This window comes from Heterocephalus glaber, unplaced genomic scaffold (genome assembly GCF_053883595.1).
Source record: "Heterocephalus glaber isolate CG9 unplaced genomic scaffold, H.glaber_assembly_v1.0 deba00001761, whole genome shotgun sequence".
Lineage (NCBI taxonomy): Eukaryota > Metazoa > Chordata > Mammalia > Rodentia > Bathyergidae > Heterocephalus > Heterocephalus glaber.
The window spans coordinates 592,800-606,184 of record NW_028258458.1 but is presented as its reverse complement, the minus strand read 5'-3'; the positions used below and the strand labels follow the sequence as shown (position 1 = coordinate 606,184).

Sequence of the window (13,385 nt, the reverse complement as noted above, 5' to 3'; positions counted from 1 at the left end):
GCTTCTCCTGGGCCTCGGTCCTTCTCTCCTGATTTGCAGAATTGCTTCTGTTGGCCCCTACACATAGCTGCCTGAATCTCCTCTTCTCTAGGAAAGTTGTGAGATTGGGTCAGGACCCAGCCTGACAGCCGCAGTCCAATTTGGTGACCAATTTAAAATGAAAGCAGCAAAGCACAGTGCTGTGGCACAAGCCCATAATCTCAACAGTCTCGAAGGCTGAGGCAGGAGAACTGCAAGATCAAGCCCAGGTGATGCACATGATTAACCAAGCAAGACACAGTCCCATAATTAAAAAAAAAATGATAAAATGGTCTGGGGATGTACGTTGGTGCAGAGGGTCTGGGTTTCATCTCCACTTTCACAAAAAATTGTGAAACTTCCAAATGCAGTTACATTCTGAGGTCCTGGGGTTCACAGCTCCAAAATGTGAATGAGGAGGTGTTAACTTGGAAAACAGCAAGAGCGACAGAGTAAAACATGTTTCTGCTCTTGAAAATGTCACAAACCATCAACACTTCACACTTTTGTTTATTAAAGAGTTTAATAAAGAACAGTTTGGCTGTTACAAGATCATCCGTGAGGGCAGGATTGGTGTTAAAGACTCAGGGGGAATCACAAAGTCCCTCATGGGGAGCCCTCCCCAGCGGCCTCACATTTCCGAGTCTCCAGCAGCTCCTGCTCCTGTTTCCACCTGGTTTTCAGCCCTTTCCTCCTGGCTGCTCAGCCTCTCTGCCTCCCTGGCCAGGCTGTCTGCCCTCAAGGCCTCGGCCAGTCTCTCCCTGGCCCTCTTCACTTTCCGAGCCTGTCTCTGGATGTCTGCGGAAGTGACCTGCTGGCTGGAAGGGGGAGGGACAAGGTGAAAAGCTTCCGGGATCATCTCTTTCCAGAAGGGAGACAGGCCAGGGGCGGGCTGCGAGCTCTCAGCAGCAGCCTGGCCCCAGGATCCTCCTCGGCTTCCTGAAGTCATGGCTGGGAAGGCGTTTGTGAAATCCAATTGGCTTAAACCTTCTTCTTCGCTGCCTTGGTGCTTGAGTGCCTGCAGCCTCCAGCTTGAACACAGCTGCTGGGGCTTCTCCAGCTTCTCCTCGTGGGGCCCGCACCTGACCTCATTGCCAGGGTGGGCGGTGATGAGCGTCACGGGCCTGGGGAAGATGCAGCTGGTCAGTCGCACGGGGAGGACACAGCCCCCAGCAGCTCTGCGCTTGGCTTTGAGGCCCCGGACGTGTGGCTTCCTCTGTAAATGTGGGGCTATCATGCTTCTTTTGAGTTTCCCCTTGGAGACAGTATAAAATGCGAAATCTCAACAAAGTGGGGTTGAAGACTGCTCTCAGCTCTGGAGAATTTCCTCAGCTCCTGGTGTCCCCCCTCCCCTCTCCCTGGAGAAGGGAGTCTGAAATCACAGTGCATCACACTCACCCGGGAAGGTTGTTACAACTCAGATGTCTGGAACCCAAGGAGGTCTGGGCTTGGGTCCCCGGTTTCAGACCCTGTCCCTGCATCCTCCTCCGAGGATGTGAGTCGCTTCTCTTCCCTGTCACTGCAGTCACAGGCTGCTGCCCCAGCCCACCTGGACCTGAGACACCAGCATCACAAGTGTCACATGCAGTGACTGACCTGGGAGCCCTGAGCGTGTGTAAGCACAGGCTACGGTGTCCACACAGTGACAACGTCAGCACACAGTGCTTTTCTCGGGATAAAACCGTTATTGAGTGAAGCATGGCTGCATCTTTAATTTCACTCAATAGACACCAACATTTAGGAAACCTCCAAGACAAGTCTGAGAGATATTCTAACACCCCATTTAAGAGTGAACCTGTGCTATTGAAAGTGGATTTTCATTTTTGCTTTTTGTCTTTCAGTACTAGAGATTGAACCCAGTATCTTTCCTTCATAGTACATTTTTAGCTGTTTGTAAACTTTTATTTTTAATGTAACAGAAAGTCTCACTTATTTGGTAATTTTCTCAGGCTGGGCTCCAACTTGCAATCCTCGGGCTCCAGCCTCCACACCCACCTCTGATAGCACGAACTGAAGGAGAAAGTGCCCCAAGCACCCGCCTGCCATCCCTACAGTCTCCACACTCACCAGGGAAGGCTGGCTTGGAGCTGGGTTCATCTCTGGGTCCCCCATGGTCAGTGCTCTGTCTTGCTGGCTCCCCTCCTGAGAGGCAGACAGGCTGAGGCTTGCTCTAAAGTGCAGCTCCACATCTACACCCCCTTTTATTTGGGCAGACAGAGATAACCCCTGGTGGGTTCTGGTCCACCCACCCATAATCCAGGCTGCAGAGCTCCTCATCTGGGATTATCTGCTCTGTGGATTGCAGAGAAAGGACCCAGCCTTTCTCATATCCCGAGGGAGAAAGAACAAAGTAGGTGGAGTTATTGACACTGTCAGAACTGTGTGAGCCAGGCTGGTGGTGCACGCCTCTAATCCCAGCCCTTGAGAGGCTGAGGCAGGAGGATCGCTGCTAATTTGAGGTCAACCTGGAGTATAGAGTGAGTTCAGGGCCAGTGTGAATTACACAGCCAGACCCTGTCTCAAAAACCCGAAAACCAGGCCAGGTTTGGTGGCACGTGCTTTAATCCAGCACTTGCAAGGCTGAGGCCAGAGAGTCCTGTGATTCGGAGGCCAGCCTGGGCTAAATTGTAAGTCAAGTCTAGCCTCAACTTCACAGCAAGAACCTGTCTCAAAAACAAAACAAAACTCACCAACAACAGCAAACCCCCCAAGTCCAAAACCCAAAAACCAAAAAAATAAACTCTACATGAATGAATTTTTAATTCAGTTTGTGTAGGGAGAATTTACATTTGCAGTTAAAATCCACATTATATTTTACAGGAGTATTTAAGGTTTTTTATTGACAAATAACAATTGTGTGTATTTGTATGATTCAATCTGATTTTGTCATTATGAGATATCTTGTATAGAGATTCAATTAAGCTACTTATATCCAGTAACTCATCAATGTATCACTAATATCAGAATATTTTACATTTATTTATTTTTGTTTTTTAAATTTTTTTTGGTCCTGGGGATCGAACTCGGGTCCTTGTGCTTGCGCAGCAGGTGGCAAAAACCACTGAGCTAAGTCCCCGGCCCGACATTTAATTTTTTTGTGGTGCCTGGGATGGGACCCAAGGTCTTTGTGTTAAACCCCCAGTTGCTATATACAATTTTGATTTTAATTTGTTAAATTTGAGACAGTGTTTTCCTAAGTCCCTCAATCCCCCGACTAGGCTTGAAATTTTTCTCTCCCTGCTGGAGCCTCCCAGAGTGTGGTGATTATAGCATACACCACCAGCCTGGCTAATTCCATGGCTTAAATACACTTCTGCTCTACCATACTACTTCAGTAGCTTTAAATACATTTTACAAAAGTAGAAATGACAGTTTTTGTGTAAATTTTTCTTCATAATTGGTTAATGTAATAAAAATGAGACTTTAAAATTTTACTTTTATCACCTCTCTATAATATCTGACACAGCCAAGGAAGAGTAATTATTATTTCATGCATTAGCATTTTATGGGATTACTGGTAAATTTGAAATTATTTCAATCATCTTACTTTCCTGACTCTGTCATTTAAGTGATTAATGTTACTTTTTGTCCTTTTGGTGTCTTTGAATTAAGTAATTTATTATATCCTTTTTTTTTTCCTCTGTAAACTTTTTTTTGAGACAAGGTAGCCTATGTAGCTCAGGCAGGCCTTGAACTCATGGCGATCCTCCTTCCTCAGCCTCCGGAGTGCTGGGATTACAGGCGTGGGCCCATGCCTGGCTCTCATCTTGTTAGGTAGAATCACATACATATCTAGGTACAAATGCTAATGACTAAATCATGGATCCTTTCTTCAGTAAACTCTAAATACTTTTACTATCTCTACTCAATGCATTTCTCATCGGGCAGAGCAGTTTCCATTAAAAACTTAAAAGTACAGATATCACCTAACACATTTCACCATTTTTATTATTGGTACACATTTGCAATACATAAAATTTACATCTCTTTTGGAAGATTGGATATATATATAATATATATATATATATTATATATATATATACTCACATACCTTATTACTTTCAAAATGCTTTACCATCCTATCTCTTTTCCCTTTTCCTTCTGGTGATCCCCACCACTGGCCAAATGCAATCACCCTTTTCATCTTCCCTCAGTAATAAATGAGTTATCGATGAAATAATTGGTTTCACAACAGATGTCAGAGGAGAGAGTATTTCACAACATCAGGAAGGAAAAGGATCCATGTTAATTTGGAAGGATTCAGCACCTTGTGGACGTCCTTGGGAACCTATGGATAGATCTGGTGTGATAGCACTGAGGGAAACAGCCTGATGGCAGAGGGTCACAGAATCAGTTGAGAGATGGTCAGCTGGGCCTTGTGCATCCTGCACCAGATCCTGGATTTCACGAATGCATAGTCCCATATCTGAGCCTGCAGCTTGGTGTGGTGCCAAATCCAGGCAGGTCCAATGCGGCTGTAATGCTCATTGTGAGCTGACCATGTTCTGGGCCCAAGGAGCAGAGTCATCAAACACCAAGTGGCCCTCTCTGAGCCGTGGGATCCAGGCACAGGACCATTTATTGGAGCAGAGTTTGGAGTGGGAGATTTATACAAAATTTATTTCCTGCCAACCATGGAGTTCAGGGAGGTTGAACTGTGGGAGGGCACAGTATAGCATTAGGTGCCTGAGTGAGAAGCCACCTGAGATGAGAATATGCCTGGTATGGGAATCAGAACAACTCGCTCTGGGCCCTCATTTGTATAGAGCAAGGACCTAGTCTGCTCCTCCTTCCCATATTCATTAAAAATCAGACATTCTTTGGAAGAATAAGATTTAGTGATACACTTCATAGTGAACAAGGATGTATTGGATACTACTAATTTGCGTTTTTACAAAACCCATATTTTTAACGTTCTCACCACAAGGATATGATGGTTGCTGACCTGATGTTTATGTTCATTAGAATCTTTCTGTAATATAAAACTACATCAAAACATTGCAATGTATGTCACAAATTTATAAAGTACTTTATTATCAAATAAAAATGACAAAAGTAAACCCTCTGGTAAAAGTAATGACCCGAGCAAATCTAAAATCAATGGTTTCATATATTTTTAAGGGACAGAGGTGTGAAACTATAATTAGTGATCAGTGATGATGCCTACATCATACTAATAAAAGAATTTTGACAACAAATTCCATCAGTAAGTAGGAAACATGGTGTACAGTGTACAGTGTACAGTGTCAGTGTACAGGACCAAAGGTTTCTACACTCCTTGAGGTATCCCCCATCTCCTGACACTTCCATTCTTTTTCCTGACTGAAGAAACAAAGAGAGCTTTGTCTGCTCTGGGGCCTGATTTATGACCAAGCCGGAATCCGTATTTAGCTCACTGTCTGCAGCAGTCCTTGGCATGAGGGAGTCTAATGTGCCCGGGGAAGGAACTACAGAGATAAACGAATTCCTTTTAGTCTTTTGCTATTACTTACATACAGACAAACCCCTTAGTGGGTAGTAACAGCAATACCAGATGAAAGAGAAAAAAAGACAAAAAATATATATTATGTTGATACTATTTGTGTATCACAAAAGAAAGGAAGAGAGGACTTTGAGAGGCTGTGAGAGGGGATGTAAGTAAAAAGAAAAGAAAGAAGTTTAAATGGAGCATGGCAGAGGTACAGAAAGGTTGAGACCAATGTGACTAAACTGAAGAGCTAATTTGTCCTATGAAACAAAACTTGGCGTAGGAAATCCTGCTGTAGCTTGGTAAGAACAATAGCTTAGATTCTAAAAGGTTAACCCATGAAATTCAAGACATGTTCACTGTAAATTACAAAATATTTTTTAAAAATTGAAAACACCGAATAAAGAAATGTAGTCTATGATCAGGGATGGGAAGACTCAATGTTGTTAAAATGAAAAGAACAACCTAAGAAATGTACATATTTTCCATTGAATTCCAATAATGTTTTACAGCAATATTAAATATTGATAAAAACTTAAATGTAGTAAGAATCCTGAATGTGCAAAATAATGTTGAACAAGAAAACATAGGAGGCTAATACCTTCCCATTTTAAAGGTACATATGATGCTAAAGTAATCAAAATTGTGCAATTGTAGCAGAGGAATAGACATATAAATAACAAGGAAGAGAATTAATATCCCATAAGTAAATTATATATCTATGCCATTTGATTTCTGATAAGGGTGGCATAACCGTTCAACGTGGAATGAATAAACTCTTCAACAAATAGTACGGTTACAACTACATTTACTTAAAGTGGGTTAAAAGACCTAGAAGTAACAGCTAAAGCTATAAAACTGTTAGAATAAAATATATAAGTAAAACTTTATGATCTTGGATATTTCAATAAACAACTGGGCCAGGGATTTAGCTCAGTGGTTCTGCCACCTTCCTTGAAAGCGCAAGGTCCTGAGTTTGATCCCTGGCACCAAAAAAAAAAAACCAAGCAAAATTTCAATAGACAACCATGACACCAATTAGACAAGTAATGGAAAAAATACAAATATTGGATTTGCCAATATTATTGCATCAAAATAGATTATAATAGTGTGAAAACAATCTATAAAATCATTGCAAAACATATACCTCATAAGGATGCAATATGTACAATATATGCAGAACTCATAAATCTGAAAAATAACTAACACTTTAAAATAGGCAAGACTTTTAACAACTTTTAACTTGCAGTTAATATGTTTTCACTTAGCCTTAGATATTTTAGCATGAAAATAGACTATTCTCTGCCTTTTTCTCCCTTCCCCATTCATGCCTACATTTCTCAACACAGGCATTTTTTACTAGCTTATCTCTTCAAGGTCTTGTTTGCCTAGGGAACCTTCAGACGCACAAGCTTTATCATGTCTGCAGGTGATTAGGCAACTTTAAAAAATTAATTTTATTGGTGCATTTCCAGCATACAATATAATGACATTCATCATTGGAGATTTGTACCTTTACATAATATATCTTGATTCTTGTTTTTTCCCCATATGCCTGGCCTCTCTTCAACCCCTCCATCCATCTCTATTTACAAAGACTTTGTTTCCATTTTTTCATTTTCTCATGTTAATAGTATTCCCTTCTTTCCTTTCCCCTACTTCTCCCACTTTCCCTTCCCTGTTGCACCTTTTCTTCCTATTTCACATTATCTATTATACATTTTGATCCTTATTTACACTTTCAGTTTCTCACACCAGAGAAACTATTTGGTGTGTGTCCTACTTATTTCACTTAAGAGTATTGCCTCAATGTGCATCCATTTAGCTATAAATGTCTCAAATTTCTCATTCTTTATGGCTGAGTAGTACTCCATTTTATTAAAAAATAACACATTTTTTTTTTATCCAGTTGATGGGAAAATGGGCTGTTTCTAAGCTTTAGCTATTACAAACTGTGCCACTATGAACATGAGTGCACATATAGTGCTGTGGTATGATTCTTTTAATTCTTGTGGAGAAGGGTTCCTTTTCACCCACAGCCCCTCCAGCATTTGTTATTGGTTGATTTCATGATAGCACCCATTCTTTCTGGGATGAGGTGAATCTCAGCGTTGCTTTCATTTGCATCTCTTGAATGACCAGTGATGTTGAACATTTTTTCATATGTTTGCTATTCCTACTTCTTTGTCTGAGAAATGTCTGTTTATTTCAGATGCCCAATTTTGGATTGGGAGGTCTGATTTTTTAAGTTCTTTATAGAATCTAGATAGTAGACCTTTGTCTGAAGAACAGCAGGTGAAATTTTTTTGGGTTGTCTCTTCACACTGTTGGTGGTTTCTCTTGCTGTGCAGAAGCTTTTTAATAAGAAGAGATCCCACTTTCTGACTGCTTGTGCTAGTTCACGGGCAACTGAGGTTTTGTTCATAAAATCTTTTCCTACACCAATGTCTTCAAGAGTTCTACCTAACCTCTGTTCCAGCTGGTTCAGTGTTTCTGATTTAATATTTGGATCTTTAATCCATTTAGATTTTATTTTAGTGCATGGTGAAAGATATAGGTCTAGTTTTTGTCTTTGGCAACTTGAAACCCAATTTTTCCAGCACCATTTATTAAAGAGGCTATCTTTCCTCCAGTGAGGGTGTTTGGCTCCTTTGGGAGATAAGGTGGCTGAGTGTGTCTGGAGTTGTTTCTGCATCTTCTAATCTGTTCCTCTGGTCTGTTTCTTTGCCAGTACCATGCTGTTTTATCACAGTAGCTTTGTAGTATATTTTCAAGTTGGGGGTTGTGATACCCCCTACCTTGTCTTTATTGACTAGAATTGCTTTTGCTATTCTAGGTCTCTTCTTGTTCCAAATGAATTTTTTGATTGTTTTCTCAAGGTCTGTAAAGTATGCTGTTGGAATTTCAATTGTGATGGCTTTGAATCTATATAGCAGTTTTGGAAGTATGGCCATTTTCACTATATTGGTTCCTCCTACCCAGGAGCAAGGGATGTCTTTCCATTTTCTGCTATCCTCATTGATATCTTTTTTCAGAGTACTATAGGTTTCAGAGTAGAGGTCTTGACTGCTTTTGTTAGGTTGATTCCAAGGTAGTTCATTTTTTTGGATGCTCTTGTGAAGGGAGGTGTTTCTCCAGTTCCTTTTTCAGTGAGTCTGTTGTTTGTGTACAGGAAAGCTATTGATTTTTGTGTGTTGACCTTGTATCCAGCTACTCTATTGAATTTGGTTATTAAGACTAGAAGACTTTTGGTGGAGTTCTTGGGTCTTCTATATAGAGTATCATGTCATCTGCAAATAATGACAATTTGACTTTGTTGTTTCCTCTCTTTATTCCTTTTATTTCTTTCTCTTATTTAATTGCTGTGGCTAATGTTCCCAACACTATATTGAATACAAGTGGTGACAGTGGACATCCTTGTCTTGTTCCTGATTTTAGTGTGAAGGATTTCAGTCTTTGACCATTTAGTATGATGTTGGCTATTGGTTTTTCATAGATGGCTTTTATCAGGTTGAGGTAGAGACCGTCTATTCTAATTTTTTGTAGGTTTTTTTTTTTAAAACATGAATGCATATTGGATTTTGTCAAATGCTTTTTCTGCATCTATTGAGTTGTTCATATGGTTTTTGTCCTTGGGTCTGTTAATATACTGTATTACATTTATTGATTTGCATATGTTGAACCATCCCTGCATCCCTGGGATGAATCCCACTTGGTCAGGGTGTGTGATCTTCTTGATGATATTCTGCTTTCTGTTTGCCAGTATCTTATTAGGGATTTTTGCATCTATGTTAATTAGGGAGATTGGCCTGTAGTTCTCATTTTTGGTTGGGTCTTTCTCTGCTTTGGGGATCATGGTGATGCCTGTTTCCAGGAATGAAGAGTTTAAACAGTAGTGGCAATAGTTCTTCTCTAAAAGTCTTATAGAATTTAGCAGTGAAACCATCGAGGGCCTGGGCTTTTCTTAGTTGGTAAGTTTTTAATTACATTCTCAATTTCATTGATTGATATTGGGTTGTTTAGAATTTGTAGGTCTTCTTCATTCAACTTTGGTTATTCATGCGTTATCTCGGAATCTGTCCATTTCTTCCGTGTTTTCCATCTTATTGGTGTAAAGGTTCTCAAAGTAGGTATTCATGATCCTCTGGATTTCTGCTGGGTCCCTTGTAATTTCACCCTTTTCATTCCTAATTGCATGGATTTGAGTTTTTTTGATAAGGTTGGCAAAGGGTTTGTAATTTTCTCATTCTTTTGAAGAACCAACTTTTGCTTTGTTGATTTTTTGTATCATTCTCTTAGTCTCCATTGCATTGATTTCTGCTCTGATCTTTATAATTTCCTCTCTTGTATGAGCTTTGGGTTTGTCCTGCTCTTTTTTTTCTAGAAGTTTGAGGTTCAGCATCAGGTTGTTTATTTGAGCTTGCTTTGTTTCCTAGTATGAGTATTCACTGCTATGAATTTCCCTCATAAGACTACTTTCATTGTGTCCTACAGATTCTGATATGTTGTACTGACATTGTCATTTAATTATAGAAACTGTCTGATTTCTTCTTTAATTTTCTCTGTGACCCATTGATTATTCAGAAGTGTGTTGTTCAATTTCCATGTGTTTATGAAATTCTTGTGGTTTCTTTTACCATTGATCTCCAATTACATTGAACTATGGTCTGATAACGTACAGGGGATAACTTCAATTCCTTTGCACTTACGTGAACATGTTCTATGAGCAAGTATGTGATCTATTTTGGTGAATGACCCATATGCAGCTGAAAAGAATGTCTATTCTGATTTTGTGGGTTGGAACACTCTGTAAACATCTGTTAAAGTCATTTGTTCAAGAGTTTGAGTTCTAGTGTTTTGTTTATTTTCTGTCTAGTTGATCTATTTGTGACAGTGATCTATTGGGACCTCTATTGAGGTCCTCCACTACTATTGTATTAGTGCTTATTTGATTTTTCATGTCTGTTAGTATTTGTTTTATATAGCTGGGTGCACTAGTATTTGGTGCACATAGATTTATAATTGTTGTCTCTGCCTCTTGTATTTTTCCAAGGATGTAGTGTCCTTCTTCGTCCCTCTTGGTCAATGTTGGTTTGAAATCCATTTGATGTACAAATAGGATAGCTACTCTTGCTTTTCTTTGGGTTCCTGTCACATGGAGTATTGTTTTCCACCCTTTACCTTTCAGTCTATGAGTTTCTTTTTTCAATTAAGTGTGTTTCTTGTATGCAGCATATTGTTGGATCTTGCTTCTTGACTCATTCTGCCAGTCTATTTATTTTGATTGATGAATTGAGACCATTAACATTCATGGTTATAACTGAGGTTACTTATCCTTATCATGTCTTTTTCTTTTTGTTGGATTCTCCCCCTTTACATTTAATTTCTTGTCATGCCTGATGGATTCATTCTCCTGGGCTTCCCGGGGTTGTGATCCCTACTGTCTTCCCCTAGGATATTGTTTAAAATTTTTTGGAATGCTGGTTTGGAATTTTCTCAAGTGGTTTTTGTTATGAAAGTATCTTACTTCTCCATCAATTTTGAAAGATAGTTTTGCAGGGTACATCAATGGGGGTTGGAGGTTGTGTTCTTTTAGGGCTTGAAATACTTCACTCCAGGCTCTTCTTAATTGGAGGGTTTGTGTTGAAAAGTCTGCTGTGATTCTGATGGGCTTTCCTTTGTATGTGATTTGTTTTTTTTTCCTCTAACTGCTTGTAGAACTTTATTGTTCTGTTGGGTTTCTGGAGTCTTAACTATTATATGCCTAGATGTAGATTTTTTTTTGATCACAGCTAGTTGGTGTCCTATATGGCTTACTTATCTTCCCTGCTTGGAAAGTTTTTTGCCATTACTTCTGTGAACAGTTTTTTTTAAAGTCATCTGCACTCTCTCCTGTTTCTTCATTGACTTTGATCAGTCTTGTTATTCTTTGCATCATCTAGCAGCTGCTGGATTGATTTTTCATTGTTCCTCACTATTTTAAAGGAATTTTTCTTTTACTGGTCACTAATTGCAATCCTGTCTTCTATATCTGAAATTCTGTCCTCACATTGCCTCATTCTGCTGTGTAAACTTTCAATGGAGTTTTTAATCTCCTGGAAATCTGTTTGCATCTGTTTTATGGATTCCATTTGTTTCCCTGGCTGGGATTTCATCATGTTCCTCAGCTCCTCTATTTTTCTAATCTGTGTCTGCTCTAGATTTATTAATCATGTCTTGCACTATGGACACAATCTCTGTTATCTGAGAAATTATTTCTGAATTCATTTTTTCCAGATCCTCTTTTGTTTTCAGTTCAGGGAGTCCAGGTGGTTGAGTATCAGATTGTTCCATCTTTTTGCACTTTTGGGTTGCCTTAGGTGATCTGGAAGTCTGGTTTTGAGACTTGTTTACAGTTCTTCTCATTTCAACAGATGCAGCTGCTGTGCCTTTGTTAAGGAGACCTTTTTGCTCCCCCAGTGGTCTTCAATTCTCAGCAAGCCACGGAGTGGCCTTTTCTCTGCTGCTCATCACTGCACCAATTCTTGGGTTCAGAGTGCTGGCCTTCTGGATCCCTGTACTGTCCTGTTGTCCATCGGGGTCTCACTGGGACCTGTGCACACTTGGGATGTTATTTAGCTGTGTCTCTGGCTAGGGCCTACCCTCCTACATAGCTGGTGTCTGGGAGGGTCTTTGGCTGGGGTCTGTGCACCCCAGTTGCTGGTGTCTGAGCAGGTTTCTGGCTGGGATCTGTGCTCCCTTACCAATGCTATCAGGGCAGGAGGACTCTGGCTGTTGCTTGTGCATCTGTGCAGCTCTTTTCCAGGTGGGTCTTTGGCTGAGGCCTATGGGCCCATGAAGCTGGGGTCAGAAAGGAGAAACAAGAAACAGGAAAGGAGAGAACTGAAGAAGAGGAAGAAAGAGGACAAGAGAAAAAGAAAGAAAAACGTTCCTTTCAAGGTATGTCTCTGCTGTCACTGGTAGACAAAGTAGGCAGCAGTGTGCAGATCCAAGTCACTTATTCTCAGCAAGCCAGCCATAGTCCACTGAGATTCAGGCTGGTTTCTGGTTGCAAGGCCAGGAGTGAGCTCCCTGATTGCTTGTGGGTTTAAAGTCTGCACAGTTCTATGGCAGGCTTGAGCACCCCCTTCCTCACAGCAAATGTGGGTTCTGGTAGAAGTTGCTGATCCCAAACACTCACCTACTACTGTAGTCTGCTGGGTCTTTATTGCAGTGGCTGTCTTCACTTTCCTGGTGGGCTTCAATTCTCAGCCACAGGCCTCAGAGAGGCCCTCTCTCTGCTGCCCACCACTCTGCCATCTTCCTGAATGATGGTCTTTCTCCTTTCTGCCATTCCATCTGGCCATTGCTCTAGTTGGCCTGGCTGCTGATGGCAGGGAGGCCCCAGGGGAGTGGGCCCCAGGCACTGGCTTCTGTATTTTTAAGGCTACTGGAGAATAAGTGTTGTTAATATAACCACTAATCTTCATTGAACTATTTTGAGAATATGATGTCTAATACAGACATTCTGTTTACTGACCCACCTGATTAATGACTGTTCAGATTGATGACAAAGGTGTGGCATTTGATTTATGGCTGGTCTTTTTTGGGGGGGAGGTGGTGGCAGTTCTGTACAGGTGCTAATAGGGCCTCAGTGTCCTTTTTATACAGTACACTTTGTTTATGCAGTACTGTAAGTTTTGCTGATTGTACTGTACAGTACAGGGGTTTTATGTTGTTATACATTAAAATACTGAATGTAAAAATTAGGCAAATAAAAGCAAAGTCATCAGGTTGGAGTTTCCTTTGACCATTTCTTCTGAATAATGTCATGTACATGCTACATACAATTCCTCATTCAATGACCAATTTACTTAATGACCTTGTCACAGGAATGGAGCTCAGCTGTTAATTGAGCATT

General features: G+C 40.5%; 1 protein-coding gene across 1 annotated transcript; it reads right to left on the bottom strand.

The window, feature by feature from the left end:
• Nucleotides 1–318: 318 nt before the first annotated feature.
• LOC101703466 (methyl-CpG-binding domain protein 3-like 2B) lies at nt 319–2,130 on the bottom strand. Its single transcript, XM_004866048.2, has 2 exons — nt 2,086–2,130; nt 319–1,273 (listed from the first exon to the last, which is right to left on the bottom strand). The coding sequence occupies exons 1-2, from the start codon at nt 2,128–2,130 to the stop codon at nt 650–652; spliced, it is 669 nt and encodes a 222-aa protein (XP_004866105.2). The 3' UTR covers nt 319–649.
• Nucleotides 2,131–13,385: the final 11,255 nt, after the last annotated feature.